This window comes from Colletotrichum siamense (genome assembly GCF_013390195.1).
Source record: "Colletotrichum siamense strain Cg363 chromosome Unknown KSG_Cg363_contig06, whole genome shotgun sequence".
Classification (NCBI taxonomy): domain Eukaryota; kingdom Fungi; phylum Ascomycota; class Sordariomycetes; order Glomerellales; family Glomerellaceae; genus Colletotrichum; species Colletotrichum siamense.
This window is the reverse complement of record NW_023501019.1, coordinates 223,598-238,838: the sequence shown is the minus strand read 5'-3', so window position 1 is coordinate 238,838 and position 15,241 is coordinate 223,598. Positions and strand designations below refer to the sequence as shown.

General features: G+C 49.9%; 4 protein-coding genes across 4 annotated transcripts; 3 read left to right on the top strand and 1 right to left on the bottom strand.

Annotated features, from left to right (window-relative positions):
- Nucleotides 1–289: 289 nt before the first annotated feature.
- Nucleotides 290–1,385, top strand: HHO1 (Histone H1; the record flags this gene model as incomplete). The annotated part of the gene is made up of 5 exons (XM_036640931.1): nt 290–355; nt 414–440; nt 647–800; nt 853–1,199; nt 1,254–1,385. 5 exons carry the CDS (start codon nt 290–292, stop codon nt 1,383–1,385), a joined length of 726 nt encoding a protein of 241 aa, XP_036493718.1.
- A 4,724-nt stretch (nt 1,386–6,109) lies between these two features.
- CGCS363_v009081 (uncharacterized protein) lies at nt 6,110–7,678 on the top strand (the record flags this gene model as incomplete). Its single annotated transcript, XM_036640930.1, has 1 exon — nt 6,110–7,678. One exon carries the CDS (start codon nt 6,110–6,112, stop codon nt 7,676–7,678), a length of 1,569 nt encoding a protein of 522 aa, XP_036493716.1.
- A 2,653-nt stretch (nt 7,679–10,331) lies between these two features.
- XYNA-1 (Endo-1,4-beta-xylanase) lies at nt 10,332–11,519 on the bottom strand (the record flags this gene model as incomplete). Its single annotated transcript, XM_036640929.1, has 4 exons — nt 10,332–10,427; nt 10,480–10,682; nt 10,743–10,977; nt 11,037–11,519. The coding sequence occupies 4 exons, from the start codon at nt 11,517–11,519 to the stop codon at nt 10,332–10,334; spliced, it is 1,017 nt and encodes a 338-aa protein (XP_036492895.1).
- Nucleotides 11,520–14,768: 3,249 nt separating this feature from the next.
- CGCS363_v009079 (uncharacterized protein) lies at nt 14,769–14,984 on the top strand (the record flags this gene model as incomplete). Its single annotated transcript, XM_036640928.1, has 1 exon — nt 14,769–14,984. The coding sequence occupies one exon, from the start codon at nt 14,769–14,771 to the stop codon at nt 14,982–14,984; it is 216 nt and encodes a 71-aa protein (XP_036492981.1).
- Between the last annotated feature and the right edge of the window lie 257 nt (nt 14,985–15,241).

Genomic DNA, 15,241 nt, shown 5'->3' with positions numbered 1-15,241 from the left:
GTGCCCGCAGCCCAAGACCCCCAAGACCACAAAGTTACTGATTGCGCACCGCGCCTCTCTGCCCCCGCCCATTTATAAAAACAAGCCCCATCCCCTCCACGCACGCGCTCCTCCCCCCTCTTGCTCTCGATCTCTCTCTTCTTGTCTCCCTCAACACAACGCGTCAATCTTCTTCGCAAACCGATCTACTTCGACTTATCCATCGACTTCAATCGCCCTTTCGATTGCATCCGCTACTTTGCACCCTTTTCCAACACCCAAACCTTCAACCACCACCCCCAAACTCACCATGCCTCCCAAGAAGACCGAGGGCGCTGCCGCCGCTACCAAGAAGGCCTCCCACCCCAGCTACCAGGTCCGTCCCCGATTCACCGGTCTTTTTGCATGGCGCATTCTTTGCTAACAGTTTGCAGGACATGATCACCGAGGCCATTGTTGCTGTATGTTTTCCAGCTCCTCTCCCTCCGGCGCAAAAGGGTTACGCGACCGGTGCCAGTCGGGTCTCGCTTGCGCTACTGGGTCTCAGTGCCCTCGCCCGCGCCCACCACCCTCGCGAACCCTGATCGCACCACCACCCGCTTTCGCCTGCCTCGCGGCAAAGCATCTCGTGTACCGACCTTTTATTGACGCGTCTTTTCTCTCACAGCTTAAGGAACGCAATGGATCTTCCCGCCAGGCCCTGAAGAAGTACGTCAAGGCCAACAACCAGATCAACGTTGTTAGCGACACCATGTTCGACTCTCTCTTCAACAAGGCCCTCCGCGCCGGTGTTGAGAAGGGTCACTTCGAGCAGCCCAAGGGTATGTCGACGTGCCTTAGCCATCTAACAACCCCATATACTGACTTGCACAGGTCCCTCCGGCGGCACCAAGCTTGCCAAGAAGGCTCCCAAGAAGGAGGAGAAGAAGGCTGCCCCCAAGAAGGCCGCCGAGAAGAAGGAGGCCAAGGAGCCCAAGGAGAAGAAGGCCGCTGCCCCTAAGAAGGCTGCTGCCAAGAAGGAGGCTAAGGAGCCTAAGGAGAAGAAGGCCGCCGCTCCCAAGAAGGCTGCTGAGAAGGAGACCAAGGAGAAGAAGGCCGCCCCCAAGAAGGCTGCCGCTCCTAAGAAGGAGGCCAAGGAGCCCAAGGAGAAGAAGGCTGCTGCTCCCAAGAAGGCCGCCGCTGAGAAGAAGGAGACTAAGAAGCCTGCTGCCAAGAAGGCCGTACGTTCTCATCTTACACCCTTCGCACAATACACGTACTGACATGTTCATCAGGACAAGCCCGCTGCCATCTCCAAGACCAAGACTGGTCGCGTCACCAAGACCGAGGCTAAGAAGCCCGCGGCCAAGAAGGCTGCCGCCAAGAAGGACGAGGCCAAGGCTGAGCCTGCTGCCGCATCTGCGTAGAGCGTTGTTCTTCGTCGTCGTCTTCCTTGACGAATGCAAGCATGCTCTGGTCACGAATCTTTCTTAGGTCCAAACTGAACGGCGTTTACGGGAGTATTGCTCGATTACTTGGCGGGAACAACAATGGGGTTTCAAATGGGATCCGGGCAACGGTGGTGGGAACAAACCAAAGTTTTGACTCTTGACTTGTTGAAAGAAGGGATCATCGGGTTGGGACGAATGTGTCTTGTCGTTTCTGTTTTCTACTGTTTTTTTTTTCACCCTCGGTCGCGTTGCGCGCGTTGTTTGAGACGGGTTCGGCGGATCCCGGACGGCGACGCCCTCTCACTATTGTAACTATAGCTCACGCGATTATACCAATGACGAGACTTTTCACTGTTCAATACTCTGTTTCTGTGGTGGAAGTGCGAGATTTTCAGTCTTGGTCACGCCTCGGAGCGCGACGAGTTGGCAAGGCTGGACAATCACTTCGCGTACTTACGACGCTCCGAAACACCGCCGCGCCCTGCCTGTATCATCTTTCTCTGGATGGCAACTCCAGTCGATTGTCGACGATCTACCCTTATCATAACTCGGGCGCAAAGAAACTGCAAAATGCTCCTTCACGAAAGGAAGCGCAACTCTTATCAGCGGAGCTCTGTTGTGATCTCACGGTCGGGGATGGCGATGGTTGACGAGGGCCCAAGCCCGTCAGAGGCGGTCAGGCCGGTGGTCAAGTCAAGTCACGTCAGGGGGGCTACGGTACGGTACAGACCAGACGGCGCGGCCGGCGCGGCTATGAATTATTGTACTACCTTTCTACAAGCAGAATGGAAGGGTTATTTCGTTTGATGTTCGTCTTGGGTCCGAGCAAGCACAACGGAAATGAAGAGGAGACCTTCTGGGGAAAAGGGGAGAGAGTGAGAGCAGAGGCGGACGGGGTGCGACGTGCCGGAGGGCCGCGTGGGAGTTTCGGGGTGGGGCTGAGAGACAGAGAGAGACAGACAAGACGCGGTCGGTTCATGGGTTTGTTTACATTTTGGGGCGAGTTGAGGTGAGCTCCGGGCGTGTCACGGTCGGCTGGTCAGGGATGTCACGTGCCTCCTCCGCCGGCCGCCCGGGATCCTTCGGGGAGTTATTTCTAGAAAGCAAGAAGTGCCTGCGGTGTTTTGGCTGTTGCCTGGTGCTTTTCTCGCGACGTTGTGATGCGAAAGAGATTTGTTGCATGGTGGTTCAGTTGTCGGTATGGCTCGTTGGTTGTGGGCTGACTTGGCCTGGCGTCAGATGAGACTTGAACCGCCCGCTGACCCTATTGGACGCGGCGTTAATCGCAACATCGACTCAGTCAACTTGGCTGCACAGACCGCTGGACGAACACGCTTTTGGTGAACGCAGGTACCAAGCCCTTCCCAAGATTCTGGAAACTCGAGGTTTGGAGGACGTGTCGCGGAGTATTTTGAGCATGGTTTTCACGGGTTGATTGCGTTGTTTGGACTCTTCCCTGGACTTGTCGTCAGCGTGCCTGAGTGGACGTCGCCGTTGGGTTTTGTGATGCACGACGACGGCCACGGCGAGTTCTAGGCAGGGCGGCCGTCTGACACGTGCGGCGAGCGGACGGCGCCACACCAGTGGCCGGGACCCGTCCCATCCACACCGATCATACGGATCTTGAGCCGGGCAGAGGGGCGACTTTTGTTGGGCGAGCGTCATTTGATCATCTGACTTGCTGCTGTCACTGACGATGAGGGTCGTCCGCTCGTTTGCACGGAGGAACAAGATCAGGGCCTGACAGGCGGACTTAGAACTGCTGGTGCAGTCGAGTCATATTGACCGGTGCCTGCCGCTCCACTGCTGAGAGTTCTCGTATGTTGGTCATCTCTAGAGATCTCAGTCATCTTTACGACGAGAACGCGCACAGTAAACGGCGATGCTTATTAGGCTTCAGGTGGCGATGCGGGGAAGGCTGGCTTGAAGAAAAGGCAAAGCGAGACAGGGCGAGCGAGCGGGTGGGCGGCTACGGGCCATGGTGCAACGGTGTCAAATGTCGAGCTCGGAGACCAGAGACGCAGGATTTCACCGCGGCCCAAGGGCACCTCTGTGTGCGCCGTCACCGTCACACCAACGGGTGGTGGTCCTGGTGCTGGTGTCGGTGCTCTGCAGCTCATCAGTCGGCCGGGAGCAGTGCGCTGCAGGTTGCGGCAAGTGCAGAGTTGAGAGGTGATTGTTCCGTAGCGGAAGAGAGGTGGGCGTGCTGGATGTGCAAGGAGTGACGTGGATAGCTAGCCCCGAGCTTGCTTCCCATTGGTGTTCCTGAAACAAACCTTCATGTTTGGAGGGGGAGGACAGAGAGAATTCGGGCTAGGGGTCGAGGGAGGTAGCGGGTACATGGGGTACTTTGTGCGAGTCTTGTTAGGTGAGGTGTGTCGAGACGGGAGCTGGGCTGATGAGTGACGTGCAAGCGCCGACGAGGTCGATGGATGATGGGTGCGGCGGCATTGAGCTGTCTGTCAGAAGCGGCGAGAAGAATCCGATGAATCGAGTGTCACTGGGCAGCGGGATTCTGGTTTAATGCTGAATGGCAGATTCCGTTGACCATGTCCCCTACCGGCGCTGGTTCCGGGTCGGGATCCCTGTCGTCAATCCGGAACACGACGAGCGACAGGTGCAGGGTGCAACCGTACAGGCGGTTGGGGGCCTGATGATGGAGCGAGTGAGTGGTCGAGGTGTTGATGATGGAGGAGGGGTCGTGTCGAGGAGCTGAGGCTGGGATGGAGCATGATGTCGAGGGTCGAGGTCGAGGGGATGTGCTTGTCTGCAAGTCACAGTGTGGCCGGTGTGAGGCGAGATGGGAGGAGAAGCATTGGGTGACGAGAAGAGACGAGGCGAAGAGGGTGGATGGAAGCTTTGCATCTAAAATGAGAGACGAAGAGGCTCGAGGATGATGTTGAGAGAGAGAGGAAACAGTGTGAAGCAGCACTAGAGGAGAGACCTGATAGTGAGGTGCAGTACGCACTGATCAAACAGCAGCGTTCAGAGAATGGCGCCGGTGGTGTTAGTGGCTGGCCTGTGCGATGCGATGCCCATGTTGCTTCCCGTCCGTTTCGGGGTATGTGGGGAGGAGGGACCTACCTACCTGCGTACCTTTCCTTTTTGCCCGCTAGGGACGCAGTGCCATCGACATCGACAAGAGGGCAGGAACAGAAACGGGAGAGAAGTACCGACCGTGTAGCGATACGGGGCATATGCGTGGCAGGTACCTACCTTACTTTGAGGGGTTCCTTCATTTTGCGCCTGTGCTACGGTACCTCACTTTGAAGCATTCTCCGACGGCAAGCACGAGGCAAGAGACAGCAACCCAGGAAAGAGCGCGGTGCAGATGCAAGCACCTCAGTCGAGACTTGCCTCCGTTGCTGCTATTGCTGCTGCTGCTGCTGCGGGTTGACCGAGCTGCACTGAATCTGGAACAAGAAACTGCAATTCTGCAACTTGAGGAAAGTGGGCATCAAGGATCCAAGACCAAGACTGGCGGGTGTGACCAACTCATGCAATTGTGAAAGTATGTGAATTGCAGAGGAAGGAAGGAGTCGTCGGCAACGACGTGGACGTGGACGTGGAGGGATTTCATCATCCTCCCCCACCCAGGTCCCATCAAAAGTGTCGTCAATCACCACCGTCCACCGTCTGTCGCTTCGCTACCACCCGCTTCCCAGCAAGGCACCACCCTACCTTACCCTACGTGCCTGCCCGCTTATTGCCTCCCCTCGTCCATCATCTGCATCGTCCGCCCTACAGATACCAGTACCTGCGATAAGCAAATACTGATAACTGCTGCGACTCTACGCCTACCTTATCCGTATCTCCCTCGCTCTCACTCCCTTCCTCGCACTTCGCACTCTGCCTCTGACCCCCCCTGCTCCAATATTCCCTGGCTCAAATCCCAGGCGGCCCCCCCCCAAAACGAGAGAAGGCCAGGCCGTCATCCAACCAGCTTCCCCTCCTCCTGTCCAATCTTGTCTTCCACCGCCCAAAAGAAGCCGGCCGACCTGATCGCAAGCCAACCCAACGACGTCGAGACGGCCACCACCAGCCAGCACTGCCACTACACCACCACCAATTTCCACCGGCTATACCTTAATACCTCACCTCAGCATATACCAGATACCAAGCAATAGATTCCAGACACCAGACACCAGACACCACCCAGCCAGTAGTTCTCAGGTATCTGCTCTACGTCGACCACCGACCGATTAGTCCCGCTGCCGCCGTCGGGCACAGCTCTGTCGTCTGCTGTCGCATATTCGTCTGCTGCCAACATTTCTAACGCTCGAATCCCCGTTGCTTAGATACATTGCAGGTAAGCAGAGAATGGCCCCCGTTTTCCCACTTGGTCTGCCCGTCATCCCGACCCCAAAATCCAAAACTCCGTCGCCTTGCGATTGCACTGTCTCCCTACCGATTCTTCCGGCCGCCTCGACTGACACCGCCCGCAGTCCCCGAACCCCCTCCAGTTACCAATCCGACACTCCAGCTCCTCCCCTCGTCCAACAGTACCGCTCCATAATCGAGTTCCTCTCTCTCCACGCCGGAAATCCTCCATCTCGCTGTTGCCTACGTACACAGCGTCATCCTGGCGATTACGTCCTTCCCTCGGGAGTTGACGATGGCGGCTGCCTAATACTTGCCTCGACATTTCTTGCACGACTTGAACCCACTCCGCCCTTCCCGAACCACCGCCCGCCGCAACCATGGCCTCCGAACATAACCCCTTCCGCAGGAAGACCACCTCGACTTCCTTCTCTTCTACCCCTCAGCCTGTCACAACATCTGCCTTTCTCGAATCCATCACATCCGGAATCTCGAGGGATAACGCTCCCTCGCCTCCCGAAGTTCGACCTGCGAAAGCCAAGGTTGTCAAAAGGGTAAGGGTGTTGTCTCCGCCGCCCTCCTCGCCTTCCTCCCCCGAATCGGTGCACAGTAGAGGCTTTGGTCGTCAAGACGACAGTAGCGACGACGGCTCAGACGACGATGACGACCAATTCTCAAAGAGGTTTCCCGAGCTTCCCGACGGCCTTCCTGAGGCTGCGCCGCTGCGCATCGCCAACGCCGTCCCCAACCACACGCCTGAAAACCCCTTTGGTAAGACGTTGCAGGATCTGGAAGGCCTGACGGACGGAAAGGCCTCGTCTGGCGGGGCAGCCAAATCCCTCGACGTCAATGCGTTCAAGATGCTGCTGCTTACCGGCCAACCTGGAGCTGGAATACCGGCTCAAAAGGCACAATCCCAAGGCGACAGGGCTGCAGAGGCCGCAAATGCGTCCGGATCAGATACGTCTTTCGCGGAGACGCCCCGGTCATCAACGGACATCGCGGACCGCGGTATCATCCTTGCTTCACCTCCGACAAAGAGAAAGCCCCCTCCGCCAAGTTCCAGGCATGGAAGGAAGATTAGCGTTCAGACGCCAGAACGACCTCACATCTCATCTGAGACGGCATCGCCGATCTCTCCGTCCGATGTGAACAAGCCCCTCCCTCCCGCTCCCAGCTCGTATGGTGGGGAGGGGACGGAAGATGTCTTTGCCCGAGAGGCCGCGGGCAAGATCCCCGATCAGGATTCCCCCACTCCCAGTTCGACACCCACCCCGGCCACGTCGGTGTCGGCGAAAAAGCCAACGCCAGCACCCCCACCACGACGGGGCCACGCGCGGAGCCAATCCCTCACGGCGTCCGCCGGGGCCAATGTCCCGAGCAAGGCGGGCAATGAGGCCGATACGCCGCCTCGGTCTTCGTTGGAATCGCAGCGCTCGCGGTCGGAGAGTTTCCGGAGTATCAATGCCCCTGCGCCACCCCCGCCACCTCGGCGACCGAATGCATCACATCGCCAGTCGTTCCAAGCTTCACCGTCAGCGGCTTCGTTCAGCCCTGTACCGTCCGACCTTGAGAACACTGCGTCGGGCAACACTCCCCCAAAGATCTCTCCGCCGCCACCACCTCCCGCGCGGAATACTTCGACACGCCGTCCTCCAAGCGTGAGAAGTTTTGACGCAACGAGCAGGAAGGTGAGCGGCGGAAAAGAGGGAGCTCCTCCGCCGCCTCCACCTCGACAACGAGGGAGCAGTCGCGGAAGCATGGATTATGTAAGAAGGCCAAGCGTTGATAGTACGAGAGGATTTAGCACGAACGTGCCAGAAGAGCCAAGGACAGAGGACCTGGCACAGGATTATGAGGCCAATTTTGGCAAAGGTGCAGACATTCTTGCCGATTTGGACGCGCTGCAGCGTGAGGTAGACGCTTTGAGGGCGCAACAGGCGAAGTAGGACGCATGTCTGACGGCGCGATGATAGATGGTTGGTGTTGGAATAGAAAGGCTGCCGCCAAGCGGACAGCCATGCCCTCGAGGGGCAGCTGGATATTTTAAACCAGGCTTGTACATTTACGGATTACCAGGATGCGACATGAGTAATGGAATGGTTATGAGTTGCACTTATCAAAATCGTACAAGGAGCCATGGGCCCAGGACCGTGTAGCCGAACCATCGATACTCATCTCGCGAGACTTGTGTTAGGCTTTTCAAGACGCCAAACTCTGGCATGAAGAGCAATCAACCAACCACCTGCGCCAGCATTTGTGATAAGCCAGCTTTGAAAAAATCACAAGGTGGGCTGCTGTGACAGACGCAGGAGGAGAAAGGATCGACAGTGGTCTTGGTGTGACAAATGATCAACCCTCCACGCCCTTCTTGCAGACGGGTGAAATGTCATTGGTCAATTGATGCCGCGCCAAACTGGAGAAACTCTACGCAGTTTGGGTGACGGTGTTTGCAAGACTGTCTGAGCGCGATGGTCAAGGGAACGACATGTCCTGGGGTCCAAAGAGGCGTGATCTTTGTTGCTCGAGGCGATAGCCGGCCAGGTGTCGAGTTATAGAGCAGAACGCGGGACCTCAAGAAGTTTCTTCGTGGTTTCTTCTGCGCGTTGGAGCATATTCCGCCAAGACAGGATGATGTTAAGAAGAAGAAGGAAGACTGCTCGAATGAAAGCTCTGAGTTCTGCAAAGGTTCTCTTCCCCTTTGCTGATGTTCCTACGTTGGCGGGATGCGCGGTAGCGTTTGAGGTTGAGTGCCCTTGGCACATCTGGGCCTGTTCTGCTAGCTGGATTAGCTGCGGCTCTGTGGTTGATGATGACGTTTTGACATGTTGGGTCTAAGGAAATGGTTTACTGAAGCTAAAGACTGGTAGCTCCGCCTCCTTGGACCTTGGCTAGTAGTGTTCAACCTTGAGCAGTGGATTTTGGTGCCAAGTTCTGAAGGTTTGTTCTGTCCGAGTGTTCAGTTGTAGATATCTGGGGAGACTCTTCCTCGTCATTACTTTGCTTTGACCATGTTATCCTAGGTCCTAAAGTCAAGTGAAAAGTGATATTAAACTTGCACGATCACGATCTAGTTGAAATATAGCAATGCTGTCTAAAAGAATAAACTAAGGGCGATCATAATTTGGATTCACACGGTTAGTAGAGGCAAGAAGACATTACCCCCATTTCTCCTGTGCTAGAGCTTTTCTATGTGCTCGCTATCATTGTTACTATTGTCGTTATCTATCTTCGTCGTCGTTATTATTATCGCTTTTTGTCTTCGTTATCTATTACTATCGTCCTTCGTCGTCATCCCTTATTATTATCTCTCGTCGTCATGCTCATAAAAGTGACCATGTACATAGAAAATATAGCCGCCTAGACACAAGAAAATTAGGCGGTCTCTAGGAATACACTCCGTTGCGTTGACAGCGTCCACCCCGCAGTTTTTAGCCCGAAAAAGGCAAAAAAAGGGGCTTTTTACCAAAAAACCACCAAAACGCCCTAAACTTCGTACACTGATACCTCTATGCGTACGTAATGCGTGTAAATGAAATATATATCAATCGATAGCCCTCGATTAGGTGATTATAATGATATCTTTTTTATTCTCGCGCATTGCGTCCGCATAGAGTTATCTAAGTGTGAAGTTAAGGCTAATTTTAAGGGGTTTTTAAGGAGGACACTGTGAACACTACGTACAAGGGGTTTCGTTTTTTCTTTTCAGCGTTGCGTTTAGTGTCCGCTAGCCTAAAAACCCCCTAAAACCCCCTAAACTTCACGCTTAGATAACTCTATGCGTACGCAGTGCGCGTAGATAAAAAAGATATCATTATAATCACCTAATTGAGGGCTATCGATTGATATATATTTCATTTACACGCATTACGTACGCATAGAGTTATCTAAGTGTGAAGTTTAGGGGGGTTTAGGGGGTTTTTGGGCTAGCGGAAAATTTTCCTTCCGGGTCAAACTTGGGGGCGGACGCTGTCAACGCAACGGAGTGTATTATTGGTAATATTTCATAAAGATATCCCTCCCACACATATTATTGATAAACTGCGGTGTCTATCTGACCTCCTAAGAACTTGTATCGATTTTTTGACTGATATTTAGGGATTCTCCGCAAAAGAATTTTCTTTGGAGAAAACAAGGTCTGAAAATCTAAAGTTGTTTTGACAGCTGCTGTCTTTTGTGGTATTCGACGAACGTTGGTTCATTAATCACGTCAAATTATGAGTAATACTGATATCAAGAACAAGCGGCCCACAGAAATACATCAAACCTCGACAAGAGGGGCCCATGTGGGTAATCTTATTTAGCCCAACTACAACCAGAATCATGCTTTCCTGGCCTTTCAGGATCAATATTGATCTTCCATGTGAACAGGTTCCGTAGATGAAACAGATTACGAAAGACTTGTAGAAGGTGTGAGGCAACATTGTCTTCTTGTATAAGTAAGTACTAGGCTCGAAGCATAGCAATCCTCCGATGTTGAACTGTATATCTAAGTGAGATGAGGCCATCACAAAAACTTCTTGAGTTTGCCATGTCTCTCACAAAATATGTGTAAGGCATTCATGTACAGAGTCCCGGCTTTAGCCATCCGGATTTACGCGCCTACTTCTTCAACGCGGCCGCAATGGCGTTGTACGCCGGCTTGGGGTTCCAGTTCTCGTCGAACAGCAGAACCTTCGCGGAAGCCTGCCAAGATTGCTACAAAGATATTAGCTGGTTTTGCCGATCCGGTAAGGCGCGTTCCTCTTACCTTGTCGCTAACTCCCCACACCGTGATGCCGCGGCACTTGGGCACGTTGACACACGCGTTCACGACCTCGGCGTACTGCGCCGGCGGAGCGTTGTTGATGTCGAGCTCGGTGATGGCGATCTCGGACACCTTGGCGGTCGCCAGCAACTCCAGCGCGCCCTGGATCTTGCTCGACATGTTCTGCGCGAGATGGCACTGGGAGCCTGTTCCGCGTTTTCATCAGTTCATGTCCACTTTTGATCACTTCCTACTCAAGAGCATACCAATGCCGTCAATGGGGATGCCCTGCGCGATCCACTGGTTGACCTTCTTCACCACCGCGGCGGGCTTGCCCCAGTCCTTGTTGTCGAGGTTGTAATCGTTGATGTAGAGCTTGGCGGTGGGGTCGGCAGCGCGGGCGGCCTTGAAGGCGATGCCAACGTAGGACTCGCCCAGCACGTTGAAGAAAGTGGTGTTGCGGAACGTGCCGTCGTCGTTGAAGATCTCATTGACGACATCCTTCATGTCCGGCTTAGTGAGCAAAAACATATGAAAACCTGGGCCAGAAAACCACTTACCCAGGACCTGATCTTTCCCTTGTAACGGCCAACAACAGTGCTGATGTGGTTTTGCAAAACACTGGTCATGGTCTTCTTGTCCCTGATCGCCGAAACCCACGTGGGAAGGGCCTGGTGCCACAGCAGCGTATGTCCACGGATAGACTTGCTATTATTCGTCGCCCAGTTGACAAGGAAATCCGAGTTCTCCCACGAGAACTTACCCCGCGTGGGCTCCGTCGCATCCCACTTCATCGAGTACTCGGGCGTGACCTGTCCAAAGTTGGCCTTGATGATGGCCTCGGTCTTGCCCTGCTGCATGATGCCATTGTCGCCGGAGACGCCGATGAACAGCTTGCCCTTCCCCTTGGCCTTGAACAGAGTGTCGATGCTGACGGCGGCCTGGCGTTCGGCGAGGTGGTGCGCGTGCTCGTGGGTGGTCGCGATGCGCAGGGGCGTGGCGATGGCCAGCGGCGCGAGGAGGAGCGCCAGAGAGAACTTCATGTTTGTAAGGAGTGGCTGTCGCGACGAGGACGACGGAAAGTGAGTGTGAAAATGAGCGTGTGGAAACGAACGTGGTGAAGGAGTCGAGGACGGTCCGTCAGCCTCAACAGGCGACTTCGCAGTATTTGTTCCGTTTGGCCATGTGTGGTAAGGTTACTCTCGGTGGAGCACATTCCGGATCTTTTGGGGATCTTTTGTCTACGGGGGGTGACCTTGGCAGACAGGGCAACTCAGATATAGTGGTCTAAATTGGTGCCTAGACTGGGTCGACAGGGAATGGGCATTGAGGCTCCGGGTTGTCGGAAATGGGGGTCGTTCGTTTGATGGCGTTGTGTGTGTGATGCTGGCGAGGGCGTTGTGTTTGCACTGGAATGGACGCGTGCTTGTGGTACGTTGGTGGCTGTCGTACTAAATCGGTCTGTTGCTGTGGGACATGCATTCCGCCGAAGTGATTGTTTCACTGCGGGCATCACGACTTCAGCTGCCAAGGTCTTGACTCTTGCAATGGTGTTTTTCTGTGATAAGAGGTTTGTTATGGATGGCCCTGAGTTACTTAAGCACTGACTCCCGGTCGTCCCGATGACAGGAGACTTCAAGAATCGCCGTAGCGCCGTTCCAAGATTAGGCATGCCTGCAACGCTGGGCCCCAGAGTTCGGGGTGATTACTTTTATATACGATCGTCCATCCCACTCGGTTTCGCACATTTTGGTGGTCCGAACCATGAGTTGGAAAGGGGAAAATGAGATTCACTCATCGAGGGTCCAACGCACTGACCACTTGCAGTTGTGAAGTCGGAGCCCAAACGTCAGGTTCAAATCCATCGACGGCGATGACGGACTTTAGAGGCATGCGGATTTAATCTAATAATAAACTCCGGCATCATCATGTATAAAACTTTGACGTCTTGGCAGCAACCATGAGACTTTTGAGATATTTTGAAGCATCTCGAAATCCAAATTCACAAAGGCGCGATTCATTACCGGCAAAAAGCAATATCCCACACTATCCCACACCATCCCACAGGCAAACTCTATTTCACCCCTAATATCCACCGCCATGGCTTCATCAAACAGCACGGCCCTCCTGGTGATGGACCTGATCCACAATATTGTCAACAGATTGCCGGAGGCCGGCAGAGAGGAGTACAGAGGACGCGGCCAAAAGTATTCATACATCCCCACTTTTAATCACAGTACGGCTAACTAGAAGCTAGCTAAACTTTAGCGCTAGCCCCTAGCGCCTCTAACGACCCCTCTACTCTATTTTAATATATATAGTTAATTTTACTATTACTAAGATTATAAAAAAATACTGAATTTTTATTATACTACTAAAAATACTTTATATAACGTAAATATTATATTTCTAAAACTATATTTAATCTCTCCTATCCTCTTTTATTTAGATTTTTACTTTTCTATATTAAAATTATTTATATTATTAATTTCTAACTATTCTACTTCTTTAGTAGTATATATAGTATATTTACTAGCTTTATAATCTAAGTTAAGATTATTAAGCTTATTAATTATCTCTTACTATAAATTATTATTATTTACTACTATAATATCTAGCTAAACTAAAAAAATATTAATCTTAATATATAGTATTACTTCTTTTTTTATTATTAATATTAATAAAGTTACTCCTTTTTTATATTTATTACCTCTTTTTAGCTAGATTATTTACTAAATATTTCGCTAGATTTACTCTATAAAGTACTATAACTTCTTAAATAAGAAGTTTTTTTAGTTTTCTTTCTATATTTAGGTTAATTTTTAGTAACTATTAATATTAATAAGCTTCTACTACTACTTTAGATATACTTAAAGAGGTTTAATTACTAAGAGATCTAATAAATTAACTAGCTAGCTTATAAGAGTTATACTTAACTTCACTTATAGCTCTTAATTCTAATATAAAGTATAAAAGTTAATATTATCCTCTTATATTACTATATCTAAGTAGGTATATTATTATTACTTAATAAAAGATATAAAAAGTAGCTTTAAAATTAAATATTAATATTAATACTAATTAATATTACTTTTTTTTAAGCTTTATTCTATAGTATTAGTTTTAGCTATATATTTCTACTACTTAAGCTTTAAAAGCTTCCTTTTTAAGCTAGCTACTCTTATAACCTCTATAGCTTCCTATTTTACTTAATTTACTACTTTATAGCGTTAATTATATCTACTTATCTACTATATATATTACTCTTATTTATTTTTTATTTCCTATTACTATATATAGTAAAACCTAACTTTATATTAATAAAAATATCCCTAAAATATAAACTCTTACTAACTTTTCTACTTATATTTAATAATATAGTAATAAAAAGCTTTATAAAGTCTCTACTAAACCCTCTACTTACTATAGATTACTCCTAATATTATAGAGGTCTTATTACTCTATATAACCCTCTTCTAATCCTTAATTATCTAGGAATTATACTATAATACTTACTATAGTTATACTTTCTTTTATTAGTTATTTAGCTTAAACTTAATTATTAGTTTAATATTATAGAAATACTTATTTTTAAAGTATTAATATATAGTTTACTAACTAATTAAGAAGTTATTTTAAATAAATATATAGTAGATTATATTAATAATTTACTATATTAAGTACTACTTAGTTATTAAATTTTTTATTAGAATATCTAAAATTAAAACCTTAAGTTTATTAATAATAACTAATAAGTACCTATATTAATAGCTATTCTTAATATATATATTAAGTATAGCGTTTCTTAGCTACTATTTTTAATCTATAGCTTTTTTATATATTAAAGTAAATATACTTTAAAGTATCTTAAAATCTCTATAGATCTTAATAACTATTAACTTACTTAACCCCTATAAAACTAAGATTAAAGCTTTTATTATAATATTTTATTCTTTTAACTTTACTAATATTAAGTATATATAGTAGTATTAATAGTATTTAGTTTAAAATAAAGATACTCCCCCCTTTAAAGCTAACCTCTAAATAGGATATTAATATTAATATAATAGTATAAGCTAATTTTTACTTAAAATATCCTTATTTTAACGTACTAATATTACTTCTAAAATAGGTAAAAGATTATTTATAGTTTTTATAGCTATAACCCTACTAATAATCGTACGGCGATATAGGCCCCCTGATATACGAATACTTTTAGCCGCGTCCTCCGTACCTAGCCCGCGTGTCCCGCGGCATTGCGGCGGCCCGAGAGAAGAACATACCGGTGATCCATGTCACGATCCACTTCCGCCCCGGATACCCCGAAGTCCCCCGCACCAACCCGTTCTGGGCCCGGATCTCCTCCACCGACGACTTCGTGCACGTCGAGGGCCAGAAGAAGGAAGGGCAGGATTTTGTTGCGGAGGCCGCGCCGAGGGAGGGCGAGATCATCATCAACCGACCGCGTATTTCGGCGTTTTACAACAGCGATTTGGAGGTTGTGCTGAGGAGTATGGGGGTGAAGAATCTGGCTATTGCGGGAGTTGCGACCAGTGGAGTTGTCCTGTCGACTGTTCGCGAGGCATTTGATCGGGATTACGATGTTACGGTTTTGGAAGACTTGTGTATGGATCGAGACGAGGAGGTGCATCGCGTTCTGACGACGAAGGTCTTTTCGTGGACTGGGAATGTGACGAACTCCGAGGAGTGGATTAACAAGTTGTAGATGGTTCCATATTTTGTTGTAGTGAGAGCGTCTTGGAAT